The 14,240-nt window shown below is 36.8% G+C and overlaps 1 protein-coding gene across 4 annotated transcripts in view; it reads left to right on the top strand.

The window, feature by feature from the left end:
- The window catches only part of KLF12 (KLF transcription factor 12), a 516,718-nt gene that overhangs the window by 157,610 nt on the left and 344,868 nt on the right, over positions 1-14,240 (top strand). For all 4 annotated transcript variants that reach the window (XR_010658478.1, XM_065901722.1, XM_065901723.1 and 1 more), the window contains exon 2: positions 7,680-7,743. Coding sequence is in view for 3 of the 4 variants with exons in the window: in XM_065901722.1 (XP_065757794.1) it covers positions 7,711-7,743 (33 nt within the window). In the remaining variant the exon portion in view is untranslated. The remainder of the gene's footprint in view (positions 1-7,679; positions 7,744-14,240) is intronic.

Genomic DNA, 14,240 nt, shown 5'->3' with positions numbered 1-14,240 from the left:
CCTGGGTCAGGAAGATCCCCGGGAGAAGGGAATGGCTACTCCAGTATTCTTCCCTGGAGAATTCCATGGACAGAGGAACCTGATGGGCTATAGTCCATGGGTTGTGAAGAGTCAGACACAGCTGAGCAACTAACACTTTCACTTTCACTGTGAAAGCTCCCTAGAGTGGAGCTCCCGTTGTCTGTATTCTACGGACTTTTCCTGTAAGAAACATACAGTCATGGTTGAAGGTGGTATGGAGTAAGTGTAACTTGGGCTAGAGTAAGTCATTGCTTCTTCCTAGTTCTGGGGGAAGCTTAAGTGAAAGTAGGCGATTGGGCACTTGATTATTAACATAGGGAGTATGGATGGGACTGACGTTTGTCGAGTAACTAGTATGTGCCAGGTAGTGAGCTGTGGTCAATATATTGTCTATATTCTCATTTCTGGTGCCCCTTGCCCAAAGGTTTTATTTTACCAGCTTAATAAATTACGAAAAGGGAGTACACGAAAGTGAAGCAACCTGCCCCAAGTCACATGACCTCCAGGTGTTCCTTCTCTCTGGCATTTGTTCCTGCATATTTTCCATGACCATCAGCACAGCCCTTCTTACAGGAGTAGGCATGCCATTCATTCATGTGAGATCCCAGAATTCTGGGCACAGAAGAATCCCTGAAATTTCTGTGTCATCCTCTGGATTACCCAGTGAGCAAAGGATAGGGGGTGGAACTTCGTCCCTTGCTTTTTTCCTGGAGAAAGGAAGGTAATGTTAGAACATAGGTATGTAATTATAGAATGTATCTAGGAAGTAATCTCCATTGAAGCTTTGCATGCTTTTCTTTTTTAATTCATCAGATCTTTGATATGATGATTTGGTATTAATAAATTGAATAGAAATTGTTTTTTTTTTAAATAAGGCATTGCTTTCTCTAGGGACTCTACCTACCCTTGTTGAAGTGACTTCAATTAAAACTTTGAAAATTTCTCAGTGGGATACAGAGAAGAATGATCACTGTTTAATCTTTATTCATAAATCATGAAAATTATGTGTATTTCATATGCAGATGTTAGATTATGGAATCACATATACTCAAAATGGACAATAAGCAAGTTCCCTTGTCTATTTATTTATTTTCTATTTATTGTGAAAGACATCTTTAAAATAAGATATTCATATAGATGTGATTTCCTGACTGCCTATGGCCTATATTTAAAAATATCTGAACCTTACTTGCTTCTCTACAGAGAGTGATGTGTGTGCCGTGGAAATCCGTGTGTCTTTTCTCAGCAGTGAGATGTCTCGTGCCATACAGGTTCAGAGAAGATACTGTAGGTGTCACCTGTTACCTAGCAACAAGCTTACTGCTTTGTGTCTTTACTGTCTTTTCATTTTAAGTCAAAATAGCTCTGAAAATGTAGCACTTAGATTTGCATTTATCTCCAGAAATATTTAGATTAACCTTCAAATATTTTTAGTTCCCAAGATAACTCACCACGACAGGTGAAACAGAAATAACTTTAAATAAAAAGAGGCAATTTATAGATCGGAAGCCTTGATACAGGGTAAGGCCAACCTGGATCCTCTTACATAATATCTCAAACTGAAATGCACAGGCCTGCCTATGGGTTCACTAATCAGCTCTAAAAGTTATAGTAACTGAGTTGAATGGTCTGTACATCTTTATAACTTGACTTTTTTTTATCAGTGCTTGAAAACACAAGATCACGACTAATGAAGTAGTGATTTTATAAAGCTGAATCTGGAATTCCAAATGGGATTACTATTCCAGTACCAGGATTCAAGTATTTGAAAAAGAGCAAACTAAATTTCCTTTGGGCAAAGAGGAATATACCCTGACTAGTCAGATGTCTATAAATACTTTTGAAATGTGTTTTTCTGTCTCTCCTTAAAGATACATAAAGGGATTCTCTGAGTGACTAGCAACAAGTGTACTTGTGGATCCTGAAGTATTAAGAATGTATTAACAGTAGCCTTTAAATATTGAGAACATAATAGATCATTTAAGTTGTGATGAAGAGCTAGCAGCCTGTTACCGGAGGGTAATATGATGCCTGTACTCCGAGGTAATTATTCTGAAGTAACTCCTTATTCACTAAGAAGGAGAGCATTCACTTTCCTTCTGGCCAAGGTCATCTCTGTTATCGAGGATGTGTGTGTGTGTGTGTGTGTGTGTGTGTGTGTGTGTGTGTGTGTGTGCGTGCTGACTCGCTTAGGCATGTCTGACTCTTTGTGACTCCATGAAATGTGGTGCCCAGGCTCCTCTTCCCATGGAATTTTCCAGGCAAGAATTCTGGAGTGGGTTGCCATTTCCTACTCCGGAGTATCTTGCCGACCCAGAGATCGAACCCGCGTCTCCTGCATTGGCAGGCGGATTCTTCACCACTGAGCTGATATTCTCCTTGAATTTTTATCGAAGTTTACCTTGAATTTTTATCGAAGTTGACTGGCCATGTGTGGAACACCTTAGGGAAGAAACCAAGAGTTAGAAAGTGAAAAATGTGGACAGTCATTCTTTATGGCTTATAGCTACTGAAGAGAAACATGTATAAGTAGAATTTCAAGAAAAGAAAAATGAACCAGTATTTACGATTGGTTCTAGGAAGCAACTTTTTTGTTTAAAAGTAGATCTAAAATTCTTTCTAAACTATGTTATGCCTTTTGTTACTTCTTGTGTTCCTCATATTAGGATAAGATGACTGCCCTTGGTTTTTCCTCATTTGATGATTGAGAATCGCTTCTGGAGCCAGGGAAATGAAGGCCAAAAGCAAGCATGATGAGTTTCTTGATGAGGAAAGTGGACTTTAAAACTTCTGGACTTAGGAAAGATTTAGTGGATAATTTCACAAACCTGTTTGGCAGAGTTTAGTCATCTTTTAATTAGGAAATTGATGAGATAATAACTGTTAGTGGAAATATGCCAATTTTCTATTTTATATCATGGTCTTGGTTTTGATGGGAATTTGGGGAACAACCCAAAGGTCCCTTGGCAGGAGTAAAATTGGAGCTCCATCTATTATATCTGGTGGTCTTAATTTGGGGAAATTCTGTTGTTTTCCTGTTTAATATTTGGGCCATTGATGAAGGAGTGATAATTCTTATGAGTACTTAACATATATAATAGCACAGACTATTGTATTACAGAAATTACTTCAGTTAGGGTGTATAGGATGGATAGGTAAATCAAGTATTATCTTTGCTTCTGTGGAGAATGAAGTTGAGCCTCAAGGTTGATTGAGTTGTTTACTGTCACATGCTCATAGAAGAGAGAGGAGAAACTAGGGACAGGTTTTCTCAAGCTTAAATTGCGTCTGTTTTCTGTCATTTGTGCTACTTAAAGTATGGGGTGGCCACCGCAGAGCAAAGGACGATGGTGAGCGTTCGTTGAAGAGCTTGAATTGAATGGAAAACCGAAGTTAGGATTGTACCAAGCTGTCCCCAGGCTTAAAATATACTGTTGTTGTTGTTCAGTCGCTGAGCTGTGTCTGTCTGCGACCTCATGAACTGCAGCACACCAGGCTTCCCTGTCCCTTACTATCTCCTGAAGTTTGCTCAAACTCTTGTCTATTGAGCTGATGATGCCATCCAGCCATCTCATCCTCTGTCTCTTCCTCCTCCTATTGCCCTCAATATTTCCCCACATCAGGGTCTTTACCAGTGAGTCGGCTTTTCACATCAGGTGGCCAGAGTATGTACTGAAGTCTGCTTTTAATTTGTAGGTGGTTACAACGAAAAGCTGCAAAGAGCCATGCCACAACATTTGAGTCTAATTCAGGGGTTTTGTAAGGACCCTACCACTATCTGACTTGTTACTTTGCATATGAAATTAACCTCTGATCATCACTGTCAAATGGATCTTAAAATTGTTGATGTGCTCAGCTTGCAGAACTGGCTTCAGAACAAATACTATCATTAGGATACTTGGTCAGTCCCCTAATGCTGTAAAAATGTATAATTTACCTTATGTATAACTCACAAAATTGAATGTTTATTGTAGTATGTAGCTTAATTGCATATAAAAAGTACAAATTATGTAGTTAAGGCCTTAGTTCCTTGTTTGGACTTCCCCAGTGGCTCAGCATTAAAGAATCCGCCTGCAGTACAGGAGACACAGTAGATATAGCTTCCATCCCTGGATCGGGAAGATCCCCTGGAGGAGGAAATGGCAACCCACTCCAGTTATTCTTACCTGGAAAATCCCATGGACAGAGGAGGCTGGCAGTCTGTGGGGTCACAGAGTTGGACATGACTGAGCACGCATGCATGCAAATTCCTTGGTTAAGAAATATCCACACACTTGATATAAGGAGTTTCTTTTTCTTTCTTCATCCTTAGCTTCTCTTACTCATTTGGCAAACCTTTATTAATCTCATAAAGCTTGCAGGGCAGTGGGCTGTGTGCTGGGAAGTGGATGGTAGTAGAACTGGGTCAGCATGTGCTGCTTCTGCTCGTGGGAATATAAATTGGTGTGAAAGTGATGTTTCTCGGTCGTGTCCGACTCTTTGCGACCCCATGGACTGTAGCCTACCAGACTCCTCTGTCCATGGGATTTTCCAGGCAAGGGTACTGGAGTAGGTTGCCATTTCCTTCTCCAGGGGATCTTCCCAACCCAGGGTTCGAACTCAGGTCTCCCTCAATGCAGGCAGACACCTTACCATCTGAGCCACCACGGAAGCTAGCCTATATAAAAAGCAAGTTGAGTAATATATTTTGAAAGGCTGAAAAAAGCTTATATTACTCTAATCCAGGAACGATCCTTCTGTGACTGTATTCTAAGGCAGTAATTAAAGGTGCACATCAGGCCAGCTGAGTTCAGTGGTGTCAGATATGGATTCCTGGCCGAGGGGTAAATACTACACTGGGCTTCCCTGGCCAGGCCCCACCTCCAGATGAGTCTATGTTTTCCCAGAGCCGGCATCCTTTCTAGTTTCCCAAAGGCATCCTTCAGGCTGGCAGAGGTCCCGATGTACATGATTTACACAGAAGGATGTGTATTGTCAGTAATAATAAAACATTGTAAACTACTAGACAAGAATGAGGGCGTAAATAATCCTGTATCTTTATAATGGAGTACTATGAATTTGGAGGTAAAGCATTAATGAGTTGAATGTCATGTCAAAATGTTCGTAGTTTATTAAAGTGTGAAAAAGTTATAGAACCAGAATGTCAGCTTGCAGTGAGTTTTGAAGTACCTGATACATCCTGCTGAGAAGTTGCAATTGATGGATTGAAACAGGTTTTGAAGACTTAGAAAGGACAAGATGTATTTGATAGAAACATGGTGTTCTAGATAACTTCTAGAGCAAGGAATATCTTTCAAGGGATAGCCCATTATGATTTCATGATATAAAACAGAATTATCCTCTGAATTTCAGGAGAATATTTGTTTGTCATTGTCATATTAAAATATTGCATTTATGTTCTGTTGCTTCTTAGTGGCACTTCTGGTAGTGGTGAAAACTGTACAGTATATTAGGGGATGTGTGTTTGAGTCAGAAGAGGCATATCTTTATAATCTAGAGGGAGAGATGAAAGGAGATAGGGCAGGAGGAAGAAAGAGTCATTGCTTGATCAATTGATTGATTTAAAACTGGAATGAAATTAAAGGCCACTTCATCTTCCAGACCAAGCCCATGAAACATATACATTCTGATATATTTCTTTTAAGGCTTTATGAGTTTCCACACATTTTCTGCTCAGATGCGTGGAAACACATGCAAAGGAGACATGGCTGGATACTGCCTGTGTAGGCATTGGCACAGAATGGGTACTGCTTAAAAACTCTAAGGCGTATCCCCTCTGAGTGTAATTCCAAGTGAAAAAAAAAAAAATGAACTGTGCCTAATAAGCTGGCTTAACTGAATGCCAAAAAAAATTTTGCCTTGTGAAATGGAAATTCTGAAGCAAGTTACATAATACTGAGAGAGAATAAATAGGAGGACTTTTGAGATGTATCCAAATGGGGCAAATGGTGTATTGTAATCGAAACTCTCCAGTCCAGCGATATTTAATTCTTGTTTGCTGAGATCCACATTGTCTTGGGGATTTGGAAGCTTTTAGAGGCAACATAAATATTTACTTTATGTTTGTTTAATTTTTAAGTAGTGACATATTTTAACTCAGATCAATTTTTAAAAAGTTACTTGAGTATTGGCCAAGATGGAGTCACCAACAAGTATTCATGTTAATTATTCTGCACATTTGTATCAGCTATAAAGAGGTGAAAGGAGACAATTTCCTCTGGAAAACAATGTTTCTTTACCAGTCTCTTAGTTACTAAGAATAATGGAGCCAGCTACTTCAGCTGAAACATTTGTGTCTTCTCTTTCGGATATTCACTTTGCTTTTAAACCAGTTTCTGCCATTTTACCCCTGCCCTTCTCTCCCTGTTTCATCCCTCTTTTTCTTCTCTCCCTCCTTTATCATTATGCAGATTTTCATACCTTGTGCCCAGGATCTGTCAGTAGTGTCATAGTTGGAGTCCTGCCTCTGTTTCTGCACTTCTCCAATTTTGCCTTTCCATGGCTGTTAAAGAGGAGGCAAAAGCCAAAACCGTTTTTCAGTGATCACTTTTATTATGTCACTCCACTAATCAAGAGCTTAAAAAAATTGCAGACTCAAGATTTTTTCTTTCCTCCAATGGCAGAATGTTACCAACGTGTGCAACATTTTTTAAATCATTTTTTTAAAATTGAAGTATAGCTGAAGTGCAATATTATACAAGTTACCGGTATACAGTATAGCGAATCCCAGCTTTTAAAGGTTACACTCCATTTATAGTTATAAAGTTTTGTCTGTATTCCCTGTGTCATACAACATATCCTTGTAGCTTATTTTATAATAATAGTTTATACTTCTTAATCCCGTACCACTACTTGTCTCTCCCTACTTCCCTCTCCACACTGATAACCACTAGTTTGTTCCCTTTATCGGTGAGTCTGCTGCTTTTTTATCTTCACTAGGTTGTTGTATTATTTAGATTGCACATGTAAGTGATATCACCCAGTCTTTCTCTGTCTGACGTATTTCACTAAGCATAATACCCTTCAAGTTCATCCATGTTGTAAAAATGGCAACATTCCATTCTTTATGGCTCAGTAGTTTTTCGTTGTATATGTCTACCACATCTTCTTTATCCTTTCTTCTGTTGATGGTCATTCAGATTGCGTCCTTATCTTTGCATTTATTTGCATTATTATAAATAGTGCTGCTGGGAACTTTGGGGTTCATGTATCTTTTTGAGTTAGTGTTTTTTTTTTGTTGTTTTGTTTTGGGATATATCCTGGAGTGCATTTACTGGGTCATGTGGTAGATCTAATTTTAGTTTTTTGAGGAACCTATTGTCTGTACCAATGTACATTCCCACCAACAGTATACAAGGGTTCCCTTTTCTCCACTTGCCAACATTTGTTATTTGTTTTCTTTTTGATGATAGTCATGCTAACAGGTATGAGGTGATATTTTATTGTGGTTTTTAATTTACATTTCCCTGGTGATTAGCACCTTTTCATGAGCCTGTTGTTACCTGAATGTCCTCTTTGGAAAGTGTCTACTCAGATCTTCTGCCCATTTTTAATTGGGCTACTTGTGTTTTTGATGTTGAGTTGTATGAACTATTTATATATTTTAGATATTAACCCCTTAGCAGTTCTCATTAAGTTTTTGCCTGCTTTTCTTTCAGGATCAATGTGACTCTAGAAACAAATGGATGAATGAATATCCATATGAAGAGGAAAACAATAAAGGTTGGTTAGTCAAATTGTATAATTGCAGTGGCAGTCCTATTTTGAATATTAACTTGGGGCAATTATTTTCATTAGTGCACTGCTTTGCCTATGAGGCAAAGGTCAATGCTTAGACACATTCATCTGTTTATAAAGTGTAATTTTTTTTAAACCCCTAATTATAAAAAAATTACAAAGAAGCTAGACTTTTTTGTGCAAGTCAAGCTATCATCAGTTTCCAGAACCAAAACTGTTTTAAGAATCAGCTTTAAAATGATAATTAGAAAATTGAAACTGATCACTGGGACAAAAAAAAAAAAAAAAGCCAGATTTTCCTACCACAAGCATGATATTCATCTCAGCCCTGGATGGCATCTGATTGCTGTCAAATGCTGTCCTCTCTGCACCTGCAGTCTTGGCTTTCTTCAGGGATAGGATAGGATGACAATGAGAGGCTTTTAACTTTGGCTTTTTCATAGCAAAGTTCAGGTATAAATTGGAGGGTGGTAAAAAAAAAAAAAAATGCCATGAATTTCAATAGTTATCAAGTGCTGGCTATCACTTTGTGGTATTTATTTAAATTTACCTTGTACTGCATACTTGTTGTAATACAAAAATCACACATTAATGCTAAGAAAATGACAATATGTTAAACCATTTCCATTTCATAAAGTCTGGTTCAGAGGCAAGTGACTCATAACCCTATATAGCCTCACAGCACATACAATTTCATGCTTTCCTCCTTCCATTGCTCCTGCTACTTTCACATAAATGTACATTATGTCTTTCTGCCAGCTCACCTTCATGTGTATGCATGCTAAGTTGCTTCACTTGTGTCCGACTCTGTGACACCATGGACTCTAGCCCACCATACCCTCTGTTCATGGAATTCTCCAGGCAAGAATACTGGAGTCATTTGCCATTCCCATCTCCAGGGGATCTTTCCTACCCAGGGATCAAACCCAGGTCTCTTAAGTCTTCTGTATTGGCAGGTGGATTCTTTACCACTAGGGCCACCTGGGGAGATGGTGCTACTTAAATATGGTTTTCCAGATTATATCTTTCACTTGAAATTGCCTTCTTCCAACTCAGCATCCATTCATGATAAGAAATGTTAACAAATTAGATCTAGAAGGAACATATCTCAATAAAGGCCATATATGACAGGCCCACAGCTAACATCATGCTCAGTGTTGAAAGTTCAAAGCTTTTCCTCTAAGATTACAAATAAGTCAAGAGTGCCCACTCTTACTGCTTACATCTAGTATAATACTGGAAGTCCTAGCTAGAGCAATCATGTAAGATAAAGAAATAAAAGTTACCTGAATTGGAAAGGAACATGTAAAATTGTCTTTATTTGCAGATGCTTTGATTTTATATAGAGAAAATTTTAAAGACTCAACCAAAAGACTGATAGATGATCAGTGAATTCATTAAAGTTGCAAGATGCAATATCAGCATATATAAAATTCAGTGGCATTTCTGTAAGCAACAAAATTTCTGAAAAAGAAATAAATTGATTCCACTTAGAGCAGCATCGAGGGCTTCCCTGGTGGCTCAGACGATAAAGTATCTGCCTGCAATGTGGGAGACCCAGGTTTGATCCCTGGGTTGGGAACATCCCCTGGAGAATGAAATGGCAACCCACTCCAGTATTCTTGCCTGGAAAATTCCATGGATGGAGGAGCCTGGTGGACTACAGTCCATGGGGTCGCAAAGAGTTGGACGCGACTGAACATCTTCACTTGCACTTTCTTTTCACAGTAGCATCAAACACAATAAAATACTTAGGTATAAATTTAACTTAGGAAGTGAAAGATCTCTGTGCTGTAAACCACATGACATGAATGAAAGAAATGGAAGAAGACAACTAAATGGAGAAGTACCTCATGTTTATGGATTGGAAGAATTAATACTGTTAAAATGTTAATATTACTGAAAGCCATCCATAGATTCAGTGCATTCCATATCAAGATTCCAGTGACATATTTTATAAAACTGGAAAAAATTTCTGAAATTCATATGGAACCACAGAAGACCTAGAATAGCCAAAGAAATATGGAGAAAGAAAAAGCAGGGGGGTGGTCTCACATTATTCTTTCTGATTCCAAGTTATACTGTAAAGTTATAGTCATCAAAACAGCATGACACTCATAGAACAGAAACCAGCAAATAGACCGGTGGAACAGAATCGAGAGCCCAGAAATAAACCCAAGCATATGTGATCAACTAATATTTGACAGGGGAACCAAGAATACTCAATGGAGAAGATGGTCTCTTCAATAAATGGTGTTATGATACTTAGATTTTCATGTGTGAAAGAATGAAATTGGACCCATATCTTACACCTGTCATAAATGTTGAATCAATTAATTACAGACTTAAATGTAAGACTTGAGACAAAGAAGCTCCTATAAGAAAACATAGGAACAAAATTTCTTGACATAGATCTTGCTAATGTTTTGGATATGACACCTAAAGTACAAACAACAAAATAAACAAATGGGATTATATCAAACTAAAAAGTTTCTTCACCATAGGAAACCATCAAAAAGTGTAAAGACAACCTACAGAATGGAAAAAAAAAATTTGCAAACTATATATCTGATGAGGAAGGGTGTAATATCCAAAAATATAATGTACACTTGTTACTCAATAGAAAAAGAAAACCCCAAATAACCAAATAAATGGTCAAAAGTCTGAATATGACATTTCTCCAAAGAAGATGTATCAACAGCCGGGTTCATAAAAACATGCTGAATATCATTTAGGGGAATGCAAATTAAAACTACAGTGATAAAACATCACACACCTTTTAGAATGACCATAATTAAAGAGAGAAGAGATAATGCTGATGTGGATGCAGAGAAAAAGGATGTGTGCGCTGGTTGGTAGGGTTGTTAATTGGTGCAGTCACTATGGAAATTTTATGGAAGATCCTCAAGAAATTAAGACCAACTACCATGTAATTCAGCAGTTCCACTTCTAGAGAAATATCTAAAGGTAATAAAAACACTTAACAAAAGATATTTGCACCCCCATGATCATTGCAGCATTATTTATAGCAACCAAGATATTGAAACAACCTCTGTGTGTGTCAACAGATGAATGGGTAAATAGGATGTGGGGTGTGTGTGTATACATATGTATGTATATATATAAACACATATAATGGAGTGTTAGTCAGTCATTAAAACGAGGAAATCCTACTATTTATGACAACATGGATGGACCTTGAAGGCATTATACTAGCTGAAATAAAGACAGATGCAAATACTGTGTGATCTCACTTGTATATGAAATCTTTAAAAAAGAAAAAAAGTGCCTTTTTCCTCCCTTGCTAAAATTTCTCCTTTGTAATATTTGTTTCTGGAAAATACTCTAAAAGGGAGTATCAGTTCAGAGATGATAACAAGGGAGATTTCTGGGTGTGTGGTAATGTTCTTTTTTATGAGCTCATTATTACCTATATAGATGAATTAACTTTGTAAGAACTGATTGTACTGTGTACTTACTTGTATGTGGATTAGTGGTGTGTTTGTAAACTGACTCTAGGGCTTTGGATGTGAAGGCCTGATCTGAAGTGTTTGTCAGTTTGCATGGTGTAAATATTCCCACCGGTTTCAGTGGTTTAAAAAAGAACTTGCAAGATTCTTAAAATTTAACAGTTGGCTCTTATGAGCTGGTGATGAGCTAACTCCAGCAACTACTGATAATTGCATTTATAATGTAAAGATAAACAGTTTTCTATACTCCTAAGACAAATGGGCAAATGTAAATTCAAACAGTCTCAGCTCATTCCTCTGTCAACATGAAAATCTTTACTCATTGTCATACAAGAAGTTATCACTTTCCTTATATATGAATTTAATACTGCATTTATGTTTTTGTTCAGTTATTTTAATGTTTGAATGGATCAGTTAAGTTTTGTACGTTTATACATTTTGACAGTGTCATTGTTGTATAACTAATTTTATGACAACTGAGGATGATGGCAAAAAGAATCATTGTATTAATACTTACCCTGAGGATAAACTGAAGATACTCTCTTGATTAGCTATAATATATTATGTGTGATTCATTCTAAATGATCATGCCTCATAGCTCATAAGTCATGAGTTCAGAAGTCTTTATAGAGGGAGGCACAGTGAGTATTTCACTTAACGTGTTTGTCCCAATGAATTACATTATTTATCTGCTGTTTTTTATGTTTTTACATCTGTGCTTTCAGTTATAGAGGCTTTAGAACAAATTCATTGATACTTGTTTTTAAACCTGCTTGGATCAGGTGGTGTTAGTTTTCATAAGGTCTGATTCAGAGAGAAAATTGCAGTTTGGAAATTTATCTTTTCTATATTTCACATATATTCCCAAGGTCAGTTTTAAGATGACGTTTTTAAAATGTCAGCAGTGGATGCAACATTTCCACTGTCTACATAATTGAAAAGGGATTTGAATATGGCTCTTAAAACTATTTTGTATGTTTCCAGTTTGCCAGTGGTGATAAAATCTTGCCAGAGCTACAGAATATATGTGTCTTTCTGCTTAGGTTCTAACATTTAAACTGCCTGAATAGCATTTATAAAATTTCTTTTGTGGCCATATCAAGAGTCTTCTAGAAGCAGTCTTTTTTTCCCTTTTCCATCAATGAATCAATAATGTATAAATATAAATATATATAGTGTATAAATATATATTTATATAAAATATATTAATATAAATTCATATTAAATTCTTTAGTCAGTTTTTAAATTCTTTTTTGTCCCTATACCATCTGCCATTAGATAATATTAAATAAATTCTAAAAAGATTCCAGTTACCATTAATCTCTACTCACACATATATCAGCATAAAACCTGGTCTATAAGCTCTTTAACATATAGCAGTTTCTCTCATTGTAAATGTTTGCGGACCTGACTCCACAGACCTGACTTTGCTTCACTGTTTTCCAGCCATTTCAGTATGTTGCCCAGTACTCTGAGCAGCTGGTTCAGAGCAGGTGTCCAGAACATATGCATGTGTATACATTAGTCCGGCTTATCAGAATTCATGTTCAAACTTTTGCTCCAGTGTTGGCAGTGGATACGTTTGGAAAGCAAGAGGACAAGAGCACACTTTTCTGAGAAAGTTTTAATTCCCTGCCAAAATTTTGTTTCATAGCAATGGACAGGTATAATGTGGTTACTTTAAATTTCTTTTCCATAAAGTTTCAAGACGATCTTCACACAAAGTAGAAAACTGTACCAGCAACAAGCCAGTCTTTTCTCCCAGTTTGAGCTAAGATGGCATAATTGTTGAGAAAGCCCAGGTTGATATAAGTGAAATGTATTGTCAGCACTGGGCTACTCTGCATTTAGGTAGTCACCTGGACCGTAAATATGGAATCAGAAAAAGTGAGGTCTTGCTCTGCAGTTCTTTGTCTGTAGTATCTTGGGGCAGTGACGTCTTTCTGAATTTTATTTATCTGAACTGCAATGTGGAAAAATAACACCTGTCCTGCCTATTTCAAGAGTTGTAATAGGGGTGAAAGGAAATGCTACATATTTGTGAAAATAATTCAGAGCTGTAGAGTCCTAAAGGTGTGGGTGGCGCTTGATACTCTTATTTATATAGGATAAGACAGAGATTCATGACTTTCTTGTATGATGTCACATCAAAGTCAAGTATTTTAAGAACTGAGAGTACCCATGAAGGTCATCGAGTCTAACATGTGCTTGATATATGGCTTTCTTCCATAAGAGTTGGTTGGTTACTTTAGCACTGTATCTTGAGTACTCTGTGCAATTTCTTACTGCATGTGGAAGTTCATCCTGTTTCCATGCATACTAGTTATATTGAAAGTTTCTTTCTTGAGCCTAATCAGTAAATTTGATAATGATCCAAACTAATAGGTGTATCTCATATTTATTAAAATATCATCTTTTGTAAGGTCATTCTCCTGTCAAGTCCCTTAACTCTTCACTGTCTAGTTTCTTAGACCTGGGGTATAAGAACAAAATGACATACAGGGATATGAGAAAGATTGTGCCATTATTGAAGTAGGATAAAAGCTTTATTATTTGAAAAGATGATGCATTACTCATTTAAAAAACACTACAGCATACAAAGCCCCATCACTTCCTTGCTTCATACTTGTTGGCATTTGGTGAGCATTATTGACAGCATCTGTGTGTACATATATACAAGAAAATAGAGATGGTTTTGCAAAAGTAAGACCATATTTATATTTTGCTTCTAATGTAGAGTTATTTTTTGTTTGCTTCTGATGTAATGGAATATTTAGAAACTGGGTTTAAACCAAAGAATTTACTATTTTTAAGTTAATATCCTTTCACCAAAGTGATGCTATTACTTGAAAATTAAGAGAAAGACCAAAAATAAATAATAAATAAATAAACTGCTTTGAATTCTGGTATTTTTGTCTTTTTTAATGACTGAATTTAACTCTAAAGAACATCTTTTGATTTCTGCTATGAAAGATGGGTAGATTAATGACATTTCTTTTTAACTTGCTTTTC

The sequence above is a fragment of the Muntiacus reevesi genome, chromosome 11 (genome assembly GCF_963930625.1).
Source record: "Muntiacus reevesi chromosome 11, mMunRee1.1, whole genome shotgun sequence".
NCBI lineage: Eukaryota > Metazoa > Chordata > Mammalia > Artiodactyla > Cervidae > Muntiacus > Muntiacus reevesi.
The sequence above is the reverse complement of the archived record's forward strand: the minus strand, read 5'-3'. Positions and strand labels throughout refer to the sequence as shown.